At 45.6% G+C, this 23,412-nt stretch overlaps 1 protein-coding gene across 3 annotated transcripts in view; it reads left to right on the top strand.

The window, feature by feature from the left end:
- Window positions 1-23,412, top strand: part of LOC146060135 (putative ATP-dependent RNA helicase DDX60) — a 215,099-nt gene that overhangs the window by 34,923 nt on the left and 156,764 nt on the right. For all 3 annotated transcript variants that reach the window (XM_083173076.1, XM_083173067.1, XM_083173058.1), the window contains exon 9: window positions 21,852-22,010. In XM_083173076.1, the coding sequence (XP_083029202.1) occupies window positions 21,852-22,010 (159 nt within the window). The remainder of the gene's footprint in view (window positions 1-21,851; window positions 22,011-23,412) is intronic.

The raw sequence follows: 23,412 nt of genomic DNA, 5'->3' as shown, positions 1-23,412 counted from the left end.
ACCAGGCCAAAAAAGAAATAATATAGAAGAAATAGCCACAGCAGAATCATTAGGAACACATCAGGTGGCTTCACAACAAAAGTACAGCACCAACACTTCAAGTACAGCACACAGTAATGGTAGCCGAAACAGGGCAACAGGGGAACCAAACATGACATTTGAACCGCAGGGAAATGTGGTGACCCTGGGCACGGATGTTGACACAGGATGCTGACACACACAGCTCAATGGAAGATTTGGGAAGACATAACGGTGGAGATTAATGGGGACACAAGTTCATTTGCGAGCACGTTTGCCCCTGGCAGGCTCCTTGCCACGTGCAGCAGGTCTTCGGCCTCGTCCACGGCCAGAGTCAGATGGTGCCTCATGTGGAGCACATGCTGGTGAGGGGGTGGATGTTCTTCCCCCTCTGGCAGCAGGGAGTGATGGTGTTGGTAATGCACCCGAAGCGGGTGACATTAGGGCCCTATTGCTGGTAACTAGCTCCACCATAAGTTCATTATGGCGGAGGAGGAGGTCATTTTGCCGCAGGGCTTGATCAGCCAGCACCTGCAGGCTAGCAGCAATAGCTTGATGGCTGGTACTCATCGCTTGCTGGCTGGCACTCATAGCCTGCAGGCTCTCAGCAATACTCTGCTGGCTGGTGGTCAAACCCTGCAGCACCTCCTCGGCCCTACGCACCCGCTCGAATGCAGACTCTCCCTGCTGCACAATACTATCCAGCACACGGCCCCACATGGACAATTCAGCCGCGGACAATCCCGGCGGCTGCTGCACGGGCCTGCTACTGGGGCCAGGTGGCACAGACTCCACGGCCTCCTCAAGAGAATCTGGACCAAGCGGTGGGGATGCTGTTGAACGAGAAATTACCAATTACCACACATTCCGTGCCAAATGTTAAACATCTACTTATGGCCTGGCAAATAATTACCTTAAAGTGTAGAAGCCATCACTTCCGCTGGGGACTCGCTGTCTATAGTGCTCACCCCCCGGATCTCCTCCACTGCTATACAGCACTGGGCCATCTCTTCCAGGGGGGTGAGCTCCAGCTTGGATGGCATGGGGCCAGCCCCAGAGGTGTGGCTGTGTTCCCACCGCTGGGTCAATTTCTTCTTGAGGTTGCCTTTGAAGTCGTGCCACCTGCAATCAAAGTGTACATATTAATACATGTAACTACTCATGTTTGCTGTAGCACCCATTGCAATCTGAAACATAATACAACATGTGACTACTGACACCAAACTTACATTATATTCATTTTTCAAACCAACCCTTAGAAGATACAAAAACAGTCACCCTCCAATAACTATCAATTCTATGTCATGGCCAACATGTCTGTGCCTCCAAGCAACGTGAACACCCATTGACCAACTCCATCTAATATTGAATGTTAACATTACTGGACTTGTCCTACTCAAATGTAACACACATGTACTTGCCTCTTCTTAACGTGCTCCGTCTGACGAACTTGTGGAGCCACTGCATTAATCTCCGCCGTTATCTCCTCCCAGATCTTCCATCTCCTTGTGTGTGTCAACTTCACCGCTGGCACTCAATTAAATCACGTGCCCGGGTCACCAGGATGTCAAGCTCCCGCGGTTCATATGCCATGTTTCTTGTGGTTGGTTCCTCTGTTGCCCCACTGCGGCCACGGGCACGGCCACGGGCACGGGCACTGCCACTGCCACGGCCACTGGTTGCTGTACCTGAAGTGCTGGCCTGGCTACTCTGTTGGGAAGCCACCTGCTGTGTTCCCAATGATTCTGCTGATGCTGAGGATGGCCCTGCTGCTGATTGGCCTGATGTGGATGGGCCATCTGGGTGCTCTGGGTTGAGGGGCACATAGGTGGTGTTGGCCTCCATGCGTGCCAAGAGATTCTGCACCACCTGGTCTTCCTCTGACTCTGAGCCTGGCATGTTTGCAACAACTGTTTGCCTTTCTAGGACAACTTTAAATACTATTTCTGTAATTGGCGTTAATCAGCTGCAACCTGCGTTCCGTACGGCCGCGTCCCGTACGCCAGCGTCAACCGTGCGGCGCATACGTCCCGCCCCTTGGTGTTGAAAATTTTTTCCAAAAAAACTGGCAAACTCAGTAAGTCTGATTTATTTGCTAAATGCAGATTCCAACACCAATGACCAAATACAACTGAGGTCAGACATGCAATGTATATTTGAATGTACTTCTGTACTGTGCACTTGTTTGCTATGTAGTACAACTGACACTACCCATTCCATATGTCAATCCAGTCCACCACTTAGCCACAAGTAATCAGTGCTAGCATCCAAATCACATGTGAAAGCACTCCACATTCAGGTTAGATGCTAGCTACTTTTCATTCCACCTCTGTAGTAGGGGCCAGTAGAAGGTAAGTGTACACATGGCAGCATGGCCTAATTTTGGGAAAAGGTCTGCCTTCATTATAAATTAGCTGTTTAGTACCTTGTGGAGTTAGGTGTAAGTGTCTAGAGATGCACACTATTTCACCTGTTGCTTAGACCCATGTTTGGTGAATGTTATAGATTAGATATAATGTGTTTCCATCTTATTTTACACTGTTTAGGATGGGTGTGCGATGCAATGGGTTAGCCGTCTGTTCGGGCGCATACACGCTGTTAGTGTAAAAATGAACAATAAAGTTAATACCAAATATCACTCTGATCAACCAATGACAGCACATGATTGTTTGATTTGTGCCATTGCTAAGATGGCGGCCTATGGGAGAGCAGCCCCATTCTCTTCCGCGGAGCTGCGAACTCTGGTCTCCGTTATGGAGACCAGGCTGGGGCGTGCCGGCCCTTTTATTACAAACCGGCAGAAGCACCAGGCATATGCATCAGCCCGCAGGCGCATATTCGCGCGCACCCAGGTGCGCAGGACCATCGCACAGCTGGAGCGGCGATGGTCTGATCTCAGGCGGCGCCAGCCTGATAAGCTCCAGCAAATACGGGCCAGCATTGCTCGATGTAAGTGTTTACCCATTAAATGCCCAATTATACAATATTGCTGACATGACCATTTTTCAACCAATAAGGTAACCTGCCTGATCCATGAGTTAAACATGGCATACAATATATGAGTGCTACTTCCTGTTTGACACCCTGTAATGGTCATAAAATATGTTATTGGGGAGGATTAATGCTTGTGATGCTTACAATGGGCCAAATGTCACAGCATACCTGCCATGTTACAGGCTGTGTTTTGTAAAGGCCACTAAGGAGCTGTTTGCCTGTACAATTTTCTGTACTTCTAACCTTTGCATTTATAGCTTGATAAGGCTTAATAGTAATTAACACTAATTGCCACTTTTTTGATTTTTCACATACACAGCACGTGCTCGCGCAAGACAGGCCCGGGAGGAGGCAGAGGTGGCCCTCGAGGACCTGCCCCAGGAAGGGAGCCCGGAGGAGGGGGCGCAGGAAATGGAGAAGGAGGAGGCAGCGGTGGCCCTGGAGGACCAGCCGCAGGAAGGGAGGCCGGAGGAGGGGGCCCAGGAAATTGACGATGACGAGGGGTGGGCTGTGGAGGCACTGCCACCCGTGGAGGACGTCAGCGAGGCCGAGGATGGCGCATTGGAGGCCCCTGAGGAGGAGGTGGAGCCCGATGAGGTTGTCCAGGCGGCCGGAATTGGTATGTATACATAAGGATTTATTTATCCGTTTGGCATGTACTATTTGCTATGTAGCACTGGTGATTCAATTGATTTTTACAATACTATAAAATGACAAAACAAACGGGATAGCAACAGACACACTTTGGGGTTAGATAGGGTGGGCAAACCATCCCTTTCAGCCAGGACACATATTAATGACACAGGTTGTGAGGATGTCTTTCATCTCGATTTTAAGTGCCACTGAACCTGTGTAGTTAATCTGTATCCTGGAAGAAAGGGATGACTTGCTAATGTAAGTGTTTAACCCCTTCCCGACATTTGACGTACATTTACGTCATGGCCGGGAAGCACTTCCCGACACATGGCGTAAATGTACGTCATGGCTTTAAACTGTCACCGCGTCTATAGACGCGGTGACAGTTTCAACATGTCTGCTGTCCCTGACAGCAGACATGTCCGTGCATGCCCCGGGGGGGCTGCGATGCCGCCCCCCCGTCGGCGATCGCTGTGATTGGCTGTTCAGTGTGAACAGCCATTCACAGCGTTTTCCTGTGTCACCGGCGAATAACGTTCGCCGGTGACACGGGATCAGAGGTGATTGGTGCTGTAAAGTACAGCACCAATCACCGCGGGGTGTAAGGGTGACACTGGTGTCACCCCACCTCACCCCGCCCGCCCCCAAAGGCCGTGATTGGTCCGTCGGACCGACGGACCAATCACAGCCAAGGAGGGGGATTTAAACTAACGGTGACTGCACTGCAGACGCCATTCCGGTCTGGAAAGCGTGCAGTGCGGTCACCGTACCCCCCTGCCGCCATACTGACCAGAACCTTGCTGCCTGCAATACTTACTTGATCGCTGCTGATTGATTACTGGATCCTGTTCAATAATTGTGCCTGTGAAATTGTGCTGCTGCACTGTATTAGCTAGATAGATAGAGAGATAGAGAGATAGATAGAGAGATAGATAGAGAGATAGATAGAGAGATAGATAGAGAGAGATAGAGAGAGATAGAGAGAGATAGAGAGAGATAGAGAGAGAGATAGTGTCAGAGAGTGCTATATTTTGTGCTGCTGCAGTGTGATATAGTTATAGATAGAGAGAGAGAGATAGAGAGAGAGAGATAGAGAGAGAGGCCTACTGACAGAGTGCTATATTTTGTGCTGCTGCAGTGTGATAGTTATAGAGAGATAGAGAGAGAGAGATAGAGAGAGATAGTGACAGATTGTGCTATATATTTTTTATATAACTGACTGCTGCCCCCTCCTTTTGTGCTGATCAGTATAAATTAACTGATCAGTAACTTTTTGGGGGCGCAGGGTTTTTTTTATATATAGATATACCTGTGAGTGCTGCTGCTGCAGTGTCATAGAGTGTTAGATAGTGTTAGATAGTGAGAGATAGAGAGATAGAGAGAGATAGTGATAGAGAGTGCTAAATTTTGTGTCTGCTGTCCCCGCCTTTTGTGCTGATCACTATATCTGAGGTGATCAGCAACTTTTTTGGGGGTACAGAGGTTTTTTTTTTTTTATATATACCTGTCAGTTGCACCAAAGGTTGTGCACCTGCTGCACCTCACTGGTAATCAGTGTCGCATCACTGATCACCTTTTTTTTTTGTGTGTGTGCTGTGGGGTATTTTTTTAATTTTTTTTTTTACACACACTGTGATTTTGTGGGTGTCCTGTGGCCGCTGTGCGCTGATCAGTGACGTACATCACTGATCATCTTTTTCGGCACAGGGTTGATCTATTTTTTTTTTTTTTTTGATCAAATTCCTGTTGCCTTTGAGCGCTGTTCAGTGACAGACGTTACTGACCAACATCTGTGCTCAATTTTTGGCGCAGGACCTTTTTTTTTTTTAACCCCTTCCTTTTTTTTTTTTTAACCCCTTCATTTTTTTTTTTTTTTAACCCCTTCATTTTTTTTTTTTTTATTGGTATAAAGCATTTTTTTTTTTTTTCTGCACCACATACACACTACACACTACATACCCCCCGGATTGAAATAAAGTTTGTGCCCCCCCCTACACTATACACGTGTTGAAACATTTCACTACCGGTAACACAAAAATAAAAATGGCATCCCAAATGTCCTCCCAAATGTCCTCCCAAATGTCCTCCCAATCATCCAGGAGAATGTATTCAGTGGAGGAGGCATATGCCATGCTTGCTTCGGACTCTGACACAGGCAGTGATGCAAGCGGGGAATTTGAAGGATTTGCCTTAAGCTCCTCTTCCTCCTCTGCTGATGAGGGACCCCCTCAAAGACGCCCCCGTAGATCAGCTGAGATTCCCCCCCCAATAATTGATCTAGTATGGACCCCACCACCAGACAATTTTGAGCCCCAGGTTCCTGAGTTTTTGGGCATGCCAGGAATCCAATTTGATTCCACAGGTCTCAGAGAAATTGACTTTTTCAAATTATTTTTCTCTGATGATTTTATAAATTTAATGGTGGACCAAACTAATTTATATGCCCAGCAGTTTATTGCTCAAAACCCCACGTCATCATTTGCTAGGTGGACCCCTGTAGATGCAGTAGAGATGATGACGTTTTGGGGTCTGGTGTTTCATATGGGCATAGTAAAAAAGCCAGAAATTAGGCAATATTGGAGTACAGATGTTCTGTACAGTACTCCATTTTACCGTATGGCCATGCCCCGGACTCGATTTGAGACAATTCTTAAATTCATACATTACACCGATAATGCACAGTGCCCACCCAGAGATGATCCCACCTTTGACCGGCTATTCAAAGTCAGGCCGGTCATTGATCATTTCAGTGCCAAATTTGAAGAGGTGTACATCCCTGAAAAATTTATTTGTATCGACGAGTCCCTTATACATTTTAAAGGAAGGGTTAAATTCCGCCAGTACCTTCCCAATAAGAGGGCAAGGTATGGCATAAAAATGTATAAGCTGTGTGAAAGCACCTCAGGGTACACTCACAGGTTTAGGGTATATGAAGGGAAGGATTCAAGAATTGAACCGCCAGAATGCCCCCCCTCCCTCGTAGGTGTTAGTGGGAAAATTGTCTGGGATTTAGTGCACCCCTTCCTGGATAAAGGTTATCACCTCTATGTGGATAACTATTACACTAGCATCCCCCTGTTTAAGGCCCTTGGTTCAAGAGGTACAGCAGCTTGCGGTACTGTGCGCAAGAACCAAAGAGGCCTCCCAAAAACGCACATTGCCCAAGTAATGAGAAGGGGTGAAAGCAGGGGAATATGCAACGAAAATATGTTGTTGGTCAAATATAAGGACAAGAGGGATGTCCTTATACTGACAACAATTCACGGAGACAGTACCACCTCCGTCCCTGTACGAGGTACCAGTACCCACACCTCAAAACCTAATTGTATCCTGGATTACAATAGGTACATGGGCGGAGTGGATCTTTCAGATCAGGTACTGAAGCCGTACAGTGCCCTGCGGAAAACAAAAATCTGGTACAAGAAGGTGGCCGTGTATATCATCCAGATGGCACTGTATAACGCTTACGTGCTATTCCGTTCTACCGGCCAGAGGGGGACATTTATGCACTTTCAAGAGGAAGTCATAAAGGGCCTAATATTTGGGAACCAGCAGGCAGAGGGCCCCAGTACTTCTAGTACTGGCCCCCGTATTGTACCAGGGCAGCATTTTCCTGATGAAATCCCCTCCACTGGAAAAAAGGGCAGGACACAAAAAAGGTGCAAAGTTTGCTATAAAAAGGGAATAAGAAAGCAAACTATTTTCCAGTGTGACACTTGCCCCGACAAACCCGGCCTATGTATAAAGGAGTGTTTTAAATTATACCACACATCTATGGAATATTAGGTTCATAATTTCACCGTGCTTCGGGGGTCTTGCTAATGCCACATAGCACCCACCATTCATTCCACCAGAATCTGAGCCGCAAAATCCAAAAATCACTCCTTCCCTTCTGAGTCCTGCCATGCACCCAACTGGTATTTTTTGGTCACATGTGAGGCATTGCCGTACTTGGGAGAAATTGGGGCACAGATTTTGGGGTGCTTTTTCTCCTTCATTCCTTGTGAAATTGAAAAATTTTGAGCCAGAACTGCATTTTTGTGTAAAAAAATGTAATTTTTCATGTTCACTGCCCACTTGTATCAAAATTGGTGAAACCCCTGGGGGTTTGAAATGTACACTATACCCCTAGATGAATTCCCTGAGGGGTGTAGTTTGCAAAATGGGGTCACTTGTGGGGGGGTTCCACTGTATTGGTGCTTTGGGGGTCTTGCTAATGCGACATAGCACCCACCATTATTCCACCAGAATTTGTGCTGCAAAATCCAAATATCACTCCTTCCCTTCTGAGTCCTGCCACTTTTTGGTCACACATGAGGCATTGCCGTACTCGGGAGAAATTGGGGCACAGATTTTGGGGTGCTTTGTCTCCTTCATTCCTTCTGAAAATGAAAAATTTTGAGCCAGAACTGCATTTTTGTGTAAAAAAATGTAATTTTTCATTTTCACTGCCCACTTGTATCAAAATTGGTGAAACCCCTGGGGGTTTGAAATGTACACTCTACCCCTAGATGAATTCCCTGAGGGGTGTACTTCGCAAAATGGGGTGACTTGTGGGGGGGTTCCACTGTATTGGTGCAACATAGCACCCACCATTCATTCCACCAGAATCTGAGCTGCAAAATCCAAAAAATCACTCCTTCCGTTCTGAGTCCTGCCATGCACCCAACTGGTATTTTTTGGTCACATGTCAGGCATTGCCGTACTCGGGAGAAATTGGGGCACAGATTTTGGGGTGCTTTTTCTCCTTCATACCTTCTGAAAATTAAAAATTTTGAGCCAGAACTGCATTTTTGTGTAAAAAAATGTAATTTTTCATGTTCACTGCCCACTTGTATCAAAATTGGTGAAACCCCTGGGGGTTTGAAATGTACACTATACCCCTAGATGAATTCCCTGAGGGGTGTAGTTTGCAAAATGGGGTGACTTGTGGGGGGGTTCCACTGTATTGGTGCTTGGGGGGTCTTGCTAATGCCACATAGCACCCACCAAAATTCCACCAGAATCTGAGCTGCAAAATCCAAAAATCACTCCTTCCCTTCTGAGTCCTGCCATGCACCCAACTGGTATTTTTTGGTCACATGTCAGGCATTGCCGTACTCGGGAGAAATTGGGGCACAGATTTTGGGGTGCTTTTTCTCCTTCATACCTTCTGAAAATGAAAAATTTTGAGCCAGAACTGCATTTTTGTGTAAAAAAATGTAATTTTTCATGTTCACTGCCCACTTGTATCAAAATTGGTGAAACCCCTGGGGGTTTGAAATGTACACTATACCCCTAGATGAATTCCCTGAGGGGTGTAGTTTGCAAAATGGGGTGACTTGAGGGGGGGTTCCACTGTATTGGTGCTTGGGGGGTCTTGCTAATGCCACATAGCACCCACCAAAATTCCACCAGAATCTGAGCTGCAAAATCCAAAAATCACTCCTTCCCTTCTGAGTCCTGCCATGCACCCAACTGGTATTTTTTGGTCACATGTCAGGCATTGCCGTACTCGGGAGAAATTGGGGCACAGATTTTGGGGTGCTTTTTCTCCTTCATACCTTCTGAAAATGAAAAATTTTGAGCCAGAACTGCATTTTTGTGTAAAAAAATGTAATTTTTCATGTTCACTGCCCACTTGTATCAAAATTGGTGAAACCCCTGGGGGTTTGAAATGTACACTATACCCCTAGATGAATTCCCTGAGGGGTGTAGTTTGCAAAATGGGGTGACTTGTGGGGGGGTTCCACTGTATTGGTGCTTGGGGGGTCTTGCTAATGCCACATAGCACCCACCAAAATTCCACCAGAATCTGAGCTGCAAAATCCAAAAATCACTCCTTCCCTTCTGAGTCCTGCCATGCACCCAACTGGTATTTTTTGGTCACATGTCAGGCATTGCCGTACTCGGGAGAAATTGGGGCACAGATTTTGGGGTGCTTTTTCTCCTTCATACCTTCTGAAAATGAAAAATTTTGAGCCAGAACTGCATTTTTGTGTAAAAAAATGTAATTTTTCATGTTCACTGCCCACTTGTATCAAAATTGGTGAAACCCCTGGGGGTTTGAAATGTACACTATACCCCTAGATGAATTCCCTGAGGGGTGTACTTTGCAAAATGGGGTGACTTGTGGGGGGGTTCCACTGTATTGGTGCTTGGGGGGTCTTGCTAATGCGACATAGCACCCACCAAAATTCCACCAGAATCTGAGCTGCAAAATCCACAAAATCACTCCTTCCGTTCTGAGTCCTGCCATGCACCCAACTGGTATTTTATGGTCACATGTCAGGCATTGCCGTACTCGGGAGAAATTGGGGCACAGATTTTGGGGTGCTTTTTCTCCTTCATACCTTCTGAAAATTAAAAATTTTGAGGCAGAACTGCATTTTTGTGTAAAAAAATGTAATTTTTCATGTTCACTGCCCACTTGTATCAAAATTGGTGAAACCCCTGGGGGTTTGAAATGTACACTATACCCCTAGATGAATTCCCTGAGGGGTGTACTTTGCAAAATGGGGTGACTTGTGGGGGGGTTCCACTGTATTGATGCAACATAGCACCCACCATTCATTCCACCAAAATCTGAGCCGCAAAATCCAAAAATCACTCCTTCCCTTCTGAGTCCTGCCATGCACCCAACTGGTATTTTTTGGTCACATGTGAGGCATTGCCGTACTCGGGAGAAATTGGGGCACAGATTTTGGGGTGCTTTTTCTCCTTCATACCTTCTGAAAATTAAAAATTTTGAGCCTGAACTGCATTTTTGTGTAAAAAAATGTAATTTTTCATTTTCACTGCCCACTTGTATCAAAATTGGTGAAACCCCTGGGGGTTTGAAATGTACACTATACCCCTAGATGAATTCCCTGAGGGGTGTAGTTTGCAAAATGGGGTGACTTGTGGGGGGGTTCCACTGTATTGGTGCTTGGGGGGTCTTGCTAATGCGACATAGCACCCACCAAAATTCCACCAGAATCTGAGCTGCAAAATCCAAAAATCACTCCTTCCCTTCGGAGTCCTGCCATGCACCCAACTGGTATTTTTTGGTCACATGTGAGGCATTGCCGTACTCGGGAGAAATTGGGGCACATATTTTGGGGTGCTTTTTCTCCTTCATTCCTTGTGAAAATGAAAAATTTTGAGCCAGAACTGCATTTTTGTGTAAAAAATTTAATTTTTCATTTTCAATGCCCAGTTGTACCACAATTGGTGAAACCCCTGGGGGTTTGAAATGTACACTATACCCCTAGATGAATTCCCTGAGGGGTGTAGTTTGCAAAATGGGGTCACTTGTGGGGGGGTTCCTAAATTTTAGCATCTTATGGTGCCTAGAAACCTACATGGTGCCTAAAAAATAATCTCAGAAAAAGGAGTCTCCAAAATCAAGTAGGTGCTCCTTCTATTATGAAGCCTGTGGTTTGGTCAACGTGCACACTAGGGCCACATATAGGATATTTATGAAAACAAAAGAATTGGGGGAATCAATTTTTAGTCACATTTCTCTAGTAAAATGTACTGTGTTCCTTAGAAAAATGTATTAAAATTGCAAATCTGCAAAAAAAAAGAAATTTTGAAATTTCACCTACACTTTGTTTTAATTCCTGTGAAACACCTAAAGGGTTAACAAACTTCCAAAATGCTGTTTTGAATACTGTGAGGGGTGCAGTTTTTGAAATGGCATCATTTATGGGGGTGTCTCACATACAAGTCCCTCAAAGTCACATCAGAACTGAACTGGTCCCTAAAAAAATCAGTGTTTGAAATTTTCTTGAAAATTTGAGAATTTGCTATTCATATTGTAAGCCTCCTAGTGTCCAAAAAAATGAAAAGGAAGTTGAAATAATGATGGAAATATAAAGTAGACATATGGTCTATGTTAGTTATTAACTATTTTGAGTGGTATGATTATTTGTCTCACAAGCAGAAAATTTAACATTTTGCAAATCGCTAAATTTTCCATTTTTTCACGACATTTTGGTATTTTTCACAAAAAAACACAGACTGTATCGACCCAAATTTACCACTAATTTGAAGTACAATGTGTCACGAAAAAACAATCTCAAAATCACTGGGATAAGTAAAAGCAAAAAAAAGTTATCCCCACTTAAGTGAGACATGTCAGATTTGAAAAAAATGGCTCTGTCAGGAACGCCAAAACTAGCTCTGTCAGGAAGGGGTTAATGTCCCTGCTGCTTGCCTACAATCTGTAGCCTCATATAGGGTGAGTAGAGTTTACTGGTGAATGATCTTTGTAAACTAGATTCAGTATGGCATAAATGGAGTATGGACAGGCGTGGCTTAGACTGGAGTAACAAGTGGTCAGTGCCCCTGGGCCCTCCTCTAGCTAACCACCCCCTGCGGCCTGCATGTATGTTTTGCACCATAATTGTGTGTGTATTTGGTCTTAGTAATGCTTTTGAGCATGTGAGTGGGTTAGTGCTGCAGCTTCCCCTAACTGGCATTCTGACAATGATTTCTGGAGCACACCATCAGCAGGCAAGCCATGCTTGATTGCACAAATGTACTGAGCATTCCTGAGAGTTGTGTAACTCCCCTGCCAGGCTCCATCATATAAGAGACACTGAACTTTGTTTGCCGAATTGTGATTGGTGCAGCGCGTGACATGCTTCTCAGAGCTTAGTCATGGGTGGGTTTGGATTGAGAAGGAGCAGTATGACTGTGAGGTGTTCGACAGAGTAAAGGGTAGAGGGCCAAAATCAGGCTTTCCATGTAGTATGTATGCATGTATGTATAGGTGTATGTCTCATATATATAGTTAGATATGTGTGTATATATATATATATATATATATATATATATATATATAAAAAAATATATATATATATACACACACAGCTGTCACAATGCATGTTTAAAAAGTAGGTTTGACTATGTTAAATGTATGCATGAATATCATTAGTCATTTTGGATTTTGAATTTCCTCCACAGATGAGCCTGCCCAAGCAGAGGAGGGTCGCCGTGGGGCCCTCCTTCGACTGCGAGGCCTGATGCGGCAAATGATGGCACTCATGGACAGCATCATTGATGCCGAAAATTAATGTTATGTTTGTGAAAAGTTTTTTTGAATAAATATTTATTTAAAGTTCAAAGTTGTCAGTGTTTTTTCCTAACATGCTAAAGTATATGTGTAAGTTGTTTAAAATGTTTCAAATAAGCAAAATGTAGATAGTGTATCTAGATGTATGTTAGGGTCACATGCTGTAAGGGTTAATGTGTGTCATGAATGTAGTAGGAATGTGGGTCAGTATAGATGAGCATTTAATTGATTGAAATTGCTAACAATCCCTTTTCCAGGAGGTTGCCTAATTGCCTAAGTGGGTCATGTGATCGCTGTGTGTACTCAGTACAAAAGTGTTGGATTGAGCGTAAATACTCCGCATCGGGGCGTACGGACAGCTTCCCGTACGTTCTGACGCGGTAAGACCGTGCTTGTGCGGGAAGACCGTGCAAGAATCTGTACGTTTCCACCGCACACGCACGGTTTGTATGTCGTCCGTACACACGCCCTGTTATTAAAGAGTGAGTCCGTCCGAATGCGGAGGACACGTGGGCGTTTCTACGGACGATGGCCGCACGCTGCCGCACAGCGTGGCGTGCGGACCGCACCGTCAGAATTCGGGAATATCCGCACCGATCAGAATAAGGGCCCATGAGTGGGCTCTGATTGGACAGGACTCACCAGGGCAGCAGGCCGGGGAGGCCCGCCCACAGGACAAACATTAAAGCCAGCACAGACCTCTCTCCGCCGGTGCTGGCTCCCCCCCAGTTAAGCGGTGCCACTGCTCACTCACCAGGGTAGCAGGCCAGCCGTCAGCGTCTCCTGTGAGAGTGTCTCATACCAGTGTATACTGTAGCTAATGGCATGGCATCGCACCCTATAAAATAGCATGCGATCGCATGCGATTTTGCGGGAGGTGCGATGCGATCCCCCGGGGCCAACACAGCAGTGAATAAATTACATTTAAAAAATTGCATCGCATCACACAGCACTAAAATGGCCCATGCGATGCAATGCGATTTTCCTACGCAGAATCGCCCAGTAAGCAATTTGCTTAGTGGGCGCCCTGCTAGGAAACAAGTACCATTGCTGTAATCCATTGAATGGTGCTTAATTGATCTCATAAAAGATTTTCTTACAGAAAAATAAAAATACATTTTAACAGTAAAATGCAATGAACGGTTTTCCCTGTACCCTTGAGGTATTTGTACGCCGTCCTGGCCCCTCAGCAGCATCTGCGCTGCTAGAACGGCGGCCATTTTCCAACACACGTCGTCAGGAGGTTGCAGGGGATGTTGCTAGGCAACATCCCAAACTTCCGCTCCGGCCGCTCCTGCACGGGGAAGACTGTGCAGAGCGGACAGGAAGTGATGTCACCACAGGGGGCGGCTATTTCAAATATAAGCCGGCGTCTTTCTCTCACTGACGCCGGTTATAGCGTTCTGTCAGCCATCGCTTACGTTCGTGTTCCTGGTCCTGGTTGGAAGTTCCCTTGCTGTTACTACCTGACTTGCCGTGCCTGTCTTGTCCTGCTGTATCTGGAGTTCCGTCGCTGTGCCCAGCTGTCACTCAGCGGTCGCAGAAGTCTGCCGAGGCTTGTCTGGTTCCTTATCATCTCACCAGATAAGTCAGGGGTTACCCTGTGCTTCTTCTCCTGCTGTTTGGTATCATTTCCTATTGGGCTTATCAGTCAGCATTATTGCCATTTCTTTTATAACATCTCATAAGCATTGTTGCCCATTTCTTTATATAACATCTCATAAGCATTGTTGCCCATTTCTTTATATAACATCTCACAAGCATTGTTGCCCATTTCTTTATATAACATCTCACAAGCATTGTTGCCATTTCGTGGCTCCGATTGAGCAGTATTGCTTCCAGGGGGTTTCTGGGAGTTCCCCGGTTCTAGGGTCTAGTTAGGCTTTCCCCTTGCTCTCTCCTGGCCTTGGCGGATGTGTTGTACTTTCCTAAGACCTGCCTGTAGCGGAGTGGGGAGGACCTAATTCGCCCTTCAGCCGAGACGGGCCCAGGTGAAGTCTAGCACCGCACACATCCGTCAAACCCAGCCAGAAGCAACGGAGTTAGGGTGCCGGGGATACTCCCAGAATCCTTACATTATAACCGGCCCAAAAAAGACTAAGATTCCCCAGCGGTGCTGGAGGATCTTCCTGTACTCACTTGTTGTGCTCAGGTGTCTTTTGTCTTTTTCTACCATCATGGATCCCTCTGCAGGGGGTCCAGCTCAAGTACTCTCTGATCAGGTCCGTCTCCTCACGCAGCAGATGGTGGATTTGTCTCTGCGGGTGGAGACACAGGAGGAGGTTAGGAGAGTAGTTCCTGCTAGCCTTCAGTTTGTCAAAGAACCTAAAATGAATCTACCCGATCGTTTTTCTGGCGACAGGAAATTGTTCTTCAATTTTAGGGAGAGCTGCAAATTATATTTCCGTCTTCGTCCTGCCTCCTCAGGCTCCGAAGCCCAGAAAGTCGGCTTGATAGTCTCTCTACTTCAGGGGGATCCACAAACATGGGCCTTTGGGTTAGGGGCAGATAGTTCTGAGCTCAGTACTGTGGATGCATTTTTTACAGCTATGGGGGTGCTGTATGATGATCCCGATAAGGCAGCCTCCGCAGAGTCTCATATTCGGGCTCTGAGGCAGGGTCGCCGTACTACAGAGGCCTATTGCTCCGAATTCCGTCGCTACGCTGGGGATACCACTTGGAATGATCCTGCACTGCGGAGCCAATTCCGCCTTGGCCTTGCAGATCAGATCAAAGATTTCCTGGTACAATATCCGGCGGCAGCTTCTCTCGATGAATTGATGCAGTTGGTGGTTCGCATTGACAGGCGCATCAGAGAGAGACGCTCTGAACGAGAGTTGCCTTCCTATCCTCCGGCTGAGACTGGAGGAGAGATGGTGGGCTGGTCTGAAGAACCAATGCAAATTGGTGCGTCTCGCTTATCTAACCAGGAGAAGGCACGTCGTCGCTCCCTAGGCTTATGTTTATATTGTGGGGGTAAGGGGCACCTTGTGGGCACATGTCCAGAGCGTCCGGGAAACGACCAGGGCCTAGGGGTTAGGGGAGGAATCCTCTTAGGCCAGTCCCGTTTATCTCCCAATAATTCCCTTTTGTTGTTGGTGTGTCTAGGTCTGGGGGCTCAACGATGGGAGTCCCAAGCCTTTGTGGACAGTGGAGCAGCCGGGAACTTCATTGATGCTCGCTTGGTTCAGGATCTTGCCATCCCATTAGTCCCTCTTCCTTCTGAGTTGTCTGTTTTTGGCTTGGATGGCAGTCTCTTTCCCAAGGGTCTAATTTCACATCGTACTGTGCCCTTAGACCTAAGCATAGGTTCTACCCATTCTGAAAGTGTAGAATTTCTCGTTATTCATAGTCCCTTAGCGCCTGTGGTACTGGGGTTACCTTGGTTAAGGGTACATAACCCTCATTTCGATTGGTGGACGGGGGAACTGTTGCGGTGGGGTGAGTCATGCGCTGACTCATGTCTGCACCTCCCTGTCAGGGTCTCAAGTTTCGCCAATCCTCTGCTTCCTGCTCCTTATGTTTCTTTTTCTGATGTCTTTTCCAAGAAAGAGGCAGACACATTACCTCCCCATCGGCCTTATGACTGTGCCATCAGCCTCCTTCCTCAGGCCAAATTACCCAAGGGTCGTTTGTACGCATTGTCCTTACCCGAAGCTAAGACGATGGAGGAGTATATTGCTGACAACTTAAAGAAAGGCTTTATTAGGCCCTCAAAGTCTCCTGTGGGGGCGGGGTTTTTCTTTGTTGGCAAGAAAGATGGTACATTACGTCGTTGTATTGATTATAGACAGTTAAACTTAATTTCTGTTAAGAATTCGTACCCGTTGCCTCTGATCTCTGTTTTATTTGATCAATTGCGCTCTGCTACTGTGTTTTCTAAGATTGATCTCCTAAGGCGCGTATAATTTGATTAGGATCAAAGCAGGAGACGAGTGGAAGACCGCTTTTAACACTCATACTGGTCATTATGAGTACCTCGTGATGCCCTTTGGATTGGCCAATGCTCCGGCGGTCTTTCAAGACTTCATTAATGACGTCCTTCGGGACTTTTTGGGGGTTTTTGTGGTCGTTTACCTGGACGATATCTTGATTTTTTCCTCATCTTTGGAGCAATATAGAATGCATGTTAAAAGAGTTTTACAGAGGCTCAGAGAAAACTGTCTTTATGCGAAACTCGAAAAGTGTGAGTTTGAGGTCCATAGTATTTCCTTCCTTGGTTATATTATTTCCCCGGAGGGCTTCTGTATGGATCCTGCCAAGATTGGGTGCAACCCACTACCCTGAAGGCAGTCCAGAGGTTTCTGGGGTTTGCGAACTACTATCGCAGGTTTATTCCGGCGTTCTCTGATATTGTTGCACCCATCGTTGCACTCACTAGAAGGGTGCAGACCCCGCTCTCTGGTCTACAGAGGTCCATAACTCTTTCCGTCTTCTCAAAGAGGCGTTTATTTCTGCTCGTATCTTACGTCATCCCGCTCCTGACCGTCCCTTTATTTTAGAGGTAGATGCCTCTGAGATCGGCATTGGGGCTGTTCTTTCGCAGGTAGATCCCAAAGATGGTCTGTTACATCCCTGCTCCTTCCATTCTCGTAAATTTTCTCCCGCAGAATGTAACTACGATGTGGGGAATAGAGAATTACTGGCCATAAAATGCGCTCTGGAGGAATGGAGGCATTGGCTGGAGGGGGCCAAATTTCAGGTGACCATTTTTACGGATCATAAAAACCTCTCATATCTTCAGGATGCCAAGCGACTTAATGCCCGTCAGGCAAGGTGGGCGTTATTCTTTGCTTGTTTCAATTTTCGTATCACCTTTAGGCCGGGTTCCCGAAATGTTAAGGCAGATGCCTTGTCTAGGAGTTTTTTAGGTCTTCAGGACAAGGAGTCAGTACTGGAGACCATTATCCCATCTTCTCGGATTCATGTCGGTATGGCACAGACACTTTTAGACAAGGTCTTACGGGCACAAGCGGAAGCACCCGACCTCACCCCTTCAGGGAGACTGTTTGTTCCCTCTAGACTCCGGGGGGCAGTTCTTGCTGAGTTTCATACGGCCAAGATGGCAGGACATCCAGGTTGTGCCAAGACATTGGATCTCCCGTTCAGTATGGTGGCCATCTATGAGAGGGGATGTGGAATCTTTCGTCAAGTCCTGCAAGGTCTGTGCCAGGAACAAGTCCCTCCGCACCCCTCCCGCGGGTCAACTTCTTCCCTTGTCCTGTCCGGAGAGACCATGGACCCATATCTCAATGGATTTTATTGTTGAATTGCCCTCTTCCTCTGGTTATGATACCATATGGGTATTTGTGGACCGCTTCAGCAAGATGGCGCATTTTGTTCCCCTGGTTGGTCTTCCCTCCGCTCAAAGATTGGCTTCATTATTTTTGTTGCATGTTTTTCGTCTCCATGGGCTCCCCACAGATATTGTCTTGGATAGGGGGGTACAATTTGTTGCCAGATTTTGGAAATCCCTTTGTGCAGCTTTAGGCATCAACCTCAGTCCATCTTCTGGGTATCATCCTCAGTCGAATGGACAGACTGAGAGAGTCAACCAAAACCTCAAACAATTTTTAAGATGTTATGCTTCCAAGTGTCAGAACAAATGGTCAGAGCATCTGCCCTTCGCAGAGTTTGCATACAATAATGCATGGCACTCAGCTTCTAAAATTTCTCAGTTTTTCTGTGTCTCTGGTCAACACCCCAGAGCCAACTCTTTTGATTCCGGATCTTCCGGGGGTGGTTCTTGGTTGTCACAAAAGAGGGTCATCTGGAACAAGGTTCATAAGGCTCTTCTCACGGCTTCTGCATCTGCCAAGCGATTTGCCGATCATAACAGGAGGCCCTGCTCTTTTAGAGTAGGAGACTGGGTTTTTCTTTCAACCCGGAACATTAAGATTCGCCAAGCCTCTCAGAAACTGGGTCCTCGATTTATCGGTCCTTTTAAAATCATCAGTCAAATCAACCCAGTAGCTTTTAGGCTCCAACTGCCCCGGGCCATGAGAATCCATAATACGTTTCATTGCTCTCTTTTCAAGCAGGCTGCTCAGCCCAGGCGCAAAGGACCCGCACCCATCCTTGTTCAAGGTCGCAAGGAGTTTGTTATAGAAAGGATCCTTGATTCAAAGGTTACTCGTAATCAGCTCAAGTTTCTTGTGCACTGGAAAGGATATGGCCCGGAGGAGAGATCCTGGATTCCGGACAACGAGCTCCACGCTCCTTTTCTCAAGAGAACATTTTTTGAAGAATTTCCCCATAAACCCAGGGTTGGGGGTCCCTTGATCCTCCTCAAGGGGGGGGGTACTGTTAAGCGCCGCACCTGGCGTCGCCGCCGTCCTGGCCCCTCAGCAGCATCTGCGCTGCTAGAACGGCGGCCATTTTCCAACACACGTCGTCAGGAGGTTGCAGGGGATGTTGCTAGGCAACATCCCAAACTTCCGCTCCGGCCGCTCCTGCACGGGGAAGACTGTGCAGAGCGGACAGGAAGTGATGTCACCACAGGGGGCGGCTATTTCAAATATAAGCCGGCGTCTTTCTCTAACTGACGCCGGTTATAGCGTTCTGTCAGCCATCGCTTACGTTCGTGTTCCTGGTCCTGGTTGGAAGTTCCCTTGCTGTTACTACCTGCCTTGCCGTGCCTGTCTTGTCCTGCTGTATCTGGAGTTCCGTCGCTGTGCCCAGCTGTCACTCAGCGGTCGCAGAAGTCTGCCGAGGCTTGGCTTGTCTGGTTACTTATCATCTCACCAGATAAGTCAGGGGTTACCCTGTGCTTCTTCTCCCGCTGTTTGGTATCATTTCCTATTGGGCTTATCAGTCAGCATTATTGCCATTTCTTTTATAACATCTCATAAGCATTGTTGCCCATTTCTTTATATAACATCTCATAAGCATTGTTGCCCATTTCTTTATATAACATCTCACAAGCATTGTTGCCCATTTCTTTATATAACATCTCACAAGCATTGTTGCCATTTCGTGGCTCCGATTGAGCAGTATTGCTTCCAGGGGGTTTCTGGGAGTTCCCCGGTTCTAGGGTCTAGTTAGGCTTTCCCCTTGCTCTCTCCTGGCCTTGGCGGATGTGTTGTACTTTCCTAAGACCTGCCTGTAGCGGAGTGGGGAGGACCTAATTCGCCCTTCAGCCGAGACGGGCCCAGGTGAAGCCTAGCACCGCACACATCCGTCAAACCCAGCCAGAAGCAACGGAGTTAGGGTGCTGGGGATACTCCCAGAATCTTTACACTTACATTTTACTTAACAGCCAATTCTCCCCTTTTAGTCCACATCGCAGCCTCCAGGCACCCCACCTACCAACAGAAAAAGGGACAGAGAAGAATGTCTTTACAAGAGTAGTTTGAGAGAATTGTATGAATTAAAATTTCAATATCTTTATTGAGACATGTTTAAAATACGATATGCAAGAACAAGTTATAGGATATGACCTTTCCTTGGCGCAATGCTGCCCCTAGTTCGTACTTATCCCTAGTTATCACCAAATAACTAAAATAATAACACAGAAAAATACAAGAGTGGATTTTCCAAACTTTCTGAGGCGCAAACCGTCCAGATGTTTTTCTGGCCGTCAATACTTCATTCAGTCTTTCTGATAATTTTTCCGATGGATCTCAGAGCATAAATCAAAAGAAAAAAGCCACCAATTAGATATAGACCAAAAAAAATGATTCTACTACTGGAGTGAAGTAGGAGAGCATAGATGGGCGTACCCAACTCACAGTGTGGATAGCACTGTATGTTCACGTAGCGGGTACTTGTTCCGTTGGTTATTTCTCTATGTTCTCCCTCTTGGCTCCCAATGATGTGTGTACCATACAAAATAAAAATTAAACAACAATATGTGACTCTGTTAATTTATACTGTGAATTCTTTATGACGGGAGAAGAATCTCATGGGCGCACCTCACTCACTTATGACAAGGGGGAGGCACACACATAGAGGTTTATTTTCCAATTTAGTGCATCAAATATATAAGATAGTAGGCGTACCCCACTCACGGTAAGTATGGAATAGTATAAGCCCGTAGCAGGTTCTTTGCCTTTCCTTTCAGGTGTTCATAGTGGTCAGACTTCTCTCCGTCCAAAGTGTATATGGATTTAAACAAAAAAAAGAGAACAATGTGTAGTCTCGTCGCTACTCCCTATATCTCTTTTTAAGATCTATGAAGCAGTGAAGCTTTTTACCAAAAATTATGGTGAAAGATGTACATCCGTACCAGGACTCACACTGAGTAGTGCTTTCAGCTTGTGCATAAAGGAATCTTTATGTGCTCTTAAATCGTGAATAGGTATCCTTCACCAGGTGAGAATAGATCAAAATCTCTATACCCCGTGTGGATGGAATATTCTGAATGTAAGTCGTATCGGCGTACCTCGACTTACGATTGGATAAGTCTTTACACTCCTATAGCGTTTTCTTTTTGCCCTGTGCTGCTGGTATTGTGCTGGGAGATCCTCATCCAGACATATACCCGGTATGCATAGGGTGAAAGGAAATAATATTTCAGAGTTCTTGCCCACAGAAGGGGAATTCTTTTTCCAATGATTCAAGGCAGAGTGATAATCAATGTTTCTTCTGTAAAAAAAGCATTTATTTTTCACTTTAAACTCCTGGGATAACTCCTTTACAGAATAATTTAAAAACTCCCTAGTAGACAAGGACCGAAATTGAACAAAAAACACATAAAAGGACACGGATAACAATTAAGTGAACTTTATTCAAATCCAATTAAATAAAAAAACAGTTTTCGTACACATATATGAGATATTTCACTGACTGGACAGTTCTTATTTTAAACATGTCTCAATAAAGATATTGAAATTTTAATTCATACAATTCTCTCAAACTACTCTTGTGCGCCAACAAAAAAGACATTCTTCTCTGTCCCTTTTTCTGTTGTTACATTTATTGTCTTTGGCTGCACCCCCTTTGAGCCCTACAATTGATAATGTCTCATTTGGGGTAACTCTGGTGCTATAGCACCTGCCTGTGCGGATATATCCCTTTCCCCACTGTCCCTAAAACTTACCCCACCTACCAAGCATGGTTCGGGAACTGACATAAAATCACTACATGCCAATTCTCTTTACACAAATGATTGTATTCTTTACAAAATGAAAAATAATAACTGCATTGTTTTCAATGCTTATAGGATGACAACACGTACCTGACATTGGAGGAAATGGCTGACCTGTGTAAGATGCTCTGTCTGTGTACCACATTAATGATGATTTTGCCACTTTCCCAAAGAGCAAAGTTAAGGAGAATAAATGCTGAATGGACAAAAAATGCTCTCTCATTCCTCCAAATGGTGAGAAATTCCAGAATTGCTTGTAACATACTAACAATGGAAACAAAAACACATTATACATTATAACACTGTGCTAGCTGTAAATAATAGTAAACGTATGTTTGGGGTTTCGGTACTTTTGTCGTTTCATGGCGGCAGGAAATCACATCGCATGCGATCCGATCACATACGATGCAATTAGAATCAATTAGAATCACCCCCTATGTGTGCGCTAGATTAAAATCTGGTAATAAATAAATAAGATATCCTCTTCTCAGTATGGAATTATCACTTATATTCTACAGTAGTACGCTCTATAGAACATCATAGTAACACCACTGCTTTATTACAATAGCACAACAGTATTTAATATATTTGTAGCAGTAGTTCATTTACTGTATATGTTAAAATTGTATCATCTTATCACAGCATTCATTTACAGTGTAAAAGCCCCCATACACCAGAATGAGATTGGACCTAAACGTCGCACTCACAGGTCGTAAGGTCGGCCGTCAGATAAGACATGCTGCACGTCTCATCCGTCGGCTCTCATTACGGTTGTAAGCAGATTGTATGTGCTTTTTAAGCACATACGATCAGGTTGTATGCAGGTTGTCCTCATGTATGGCCAGCTTAACACGTTTCTGCCAATCATTCATTGATGAATGTAGCTGAAAACTCAGGTGTAACTTTATTGGTTGCTTTAAACCTATTGTCTTTATGGTGCAACTTCAAATGCAGAAGGTTTAGAATATTCAGCATACCTGTGTAAGTGGATCAATTCATCAAATTCATAAGTTGTCACTAATATATGTTTATGGGATACTGTTAAGAACACGCTATAGTCATGCGTAGGTTTGCCTTCGGCCCCAACTTTATAAGTTGGGTAAACCTGCTCTATTTTGAGCCCAAAGCTCGGTTATCTGTTAATGGCGGTCTGTCTGACGGGTTTGAGCTGGGAAGAGGGACTAGGCAGGGCTGCCCGCTCTCCCCGACCCTGTTTGCTCTTGCAATAGAGCCACTGGCTTGCCTAATTAGGAATAACTCTGCGATTAGGGGGATACGGGTAGGGGGGCATCCGGATGTTGTAGCATTGTATGCAGATGATATGCTGTTGTTTCTGGATGATGCTGGCCCCTCCCTTGCGGCCCTACTTGATACAGTCAATACTTTCGGAGTGTTCTCCGGTCTATTAATCAACTGGGATAAATCCAACATTTTCCCACTCTCAGGTAAAGTACCGGAGCACCCACCGATCAGCTCCCCCCTACAGTGGACTACCCGCTTTAAATACCTAGGCATCTGGATAACCCCTGTTAGTAAAGACTATGTTCTCCATAATATAATCCCAATTACGAGCACTTTTCAAAATAAAATACATGTCTGGAAAAAACTTCCCCTGTCCGTGACCGGTCGAATTAAC

This window comes from Crinia signifera, chromosome 1 (assembly GCF_055691185.1).
Source record: "Crinia signifera chromosome 1, ASM5569118v1, whole genome shotgun sequence".
NCBI classification, from domain to species: Eukaryota; Metazoa; Chordata; class Amphibia; order Anura; family Myobatrachidae; genus Crinia; species Crinia signifera.
The sequence above is the reverse complement of the archived record's forward strand: the minus strand, read 5'-3'. Positions and strand labels throughout refer to the sequence as shown.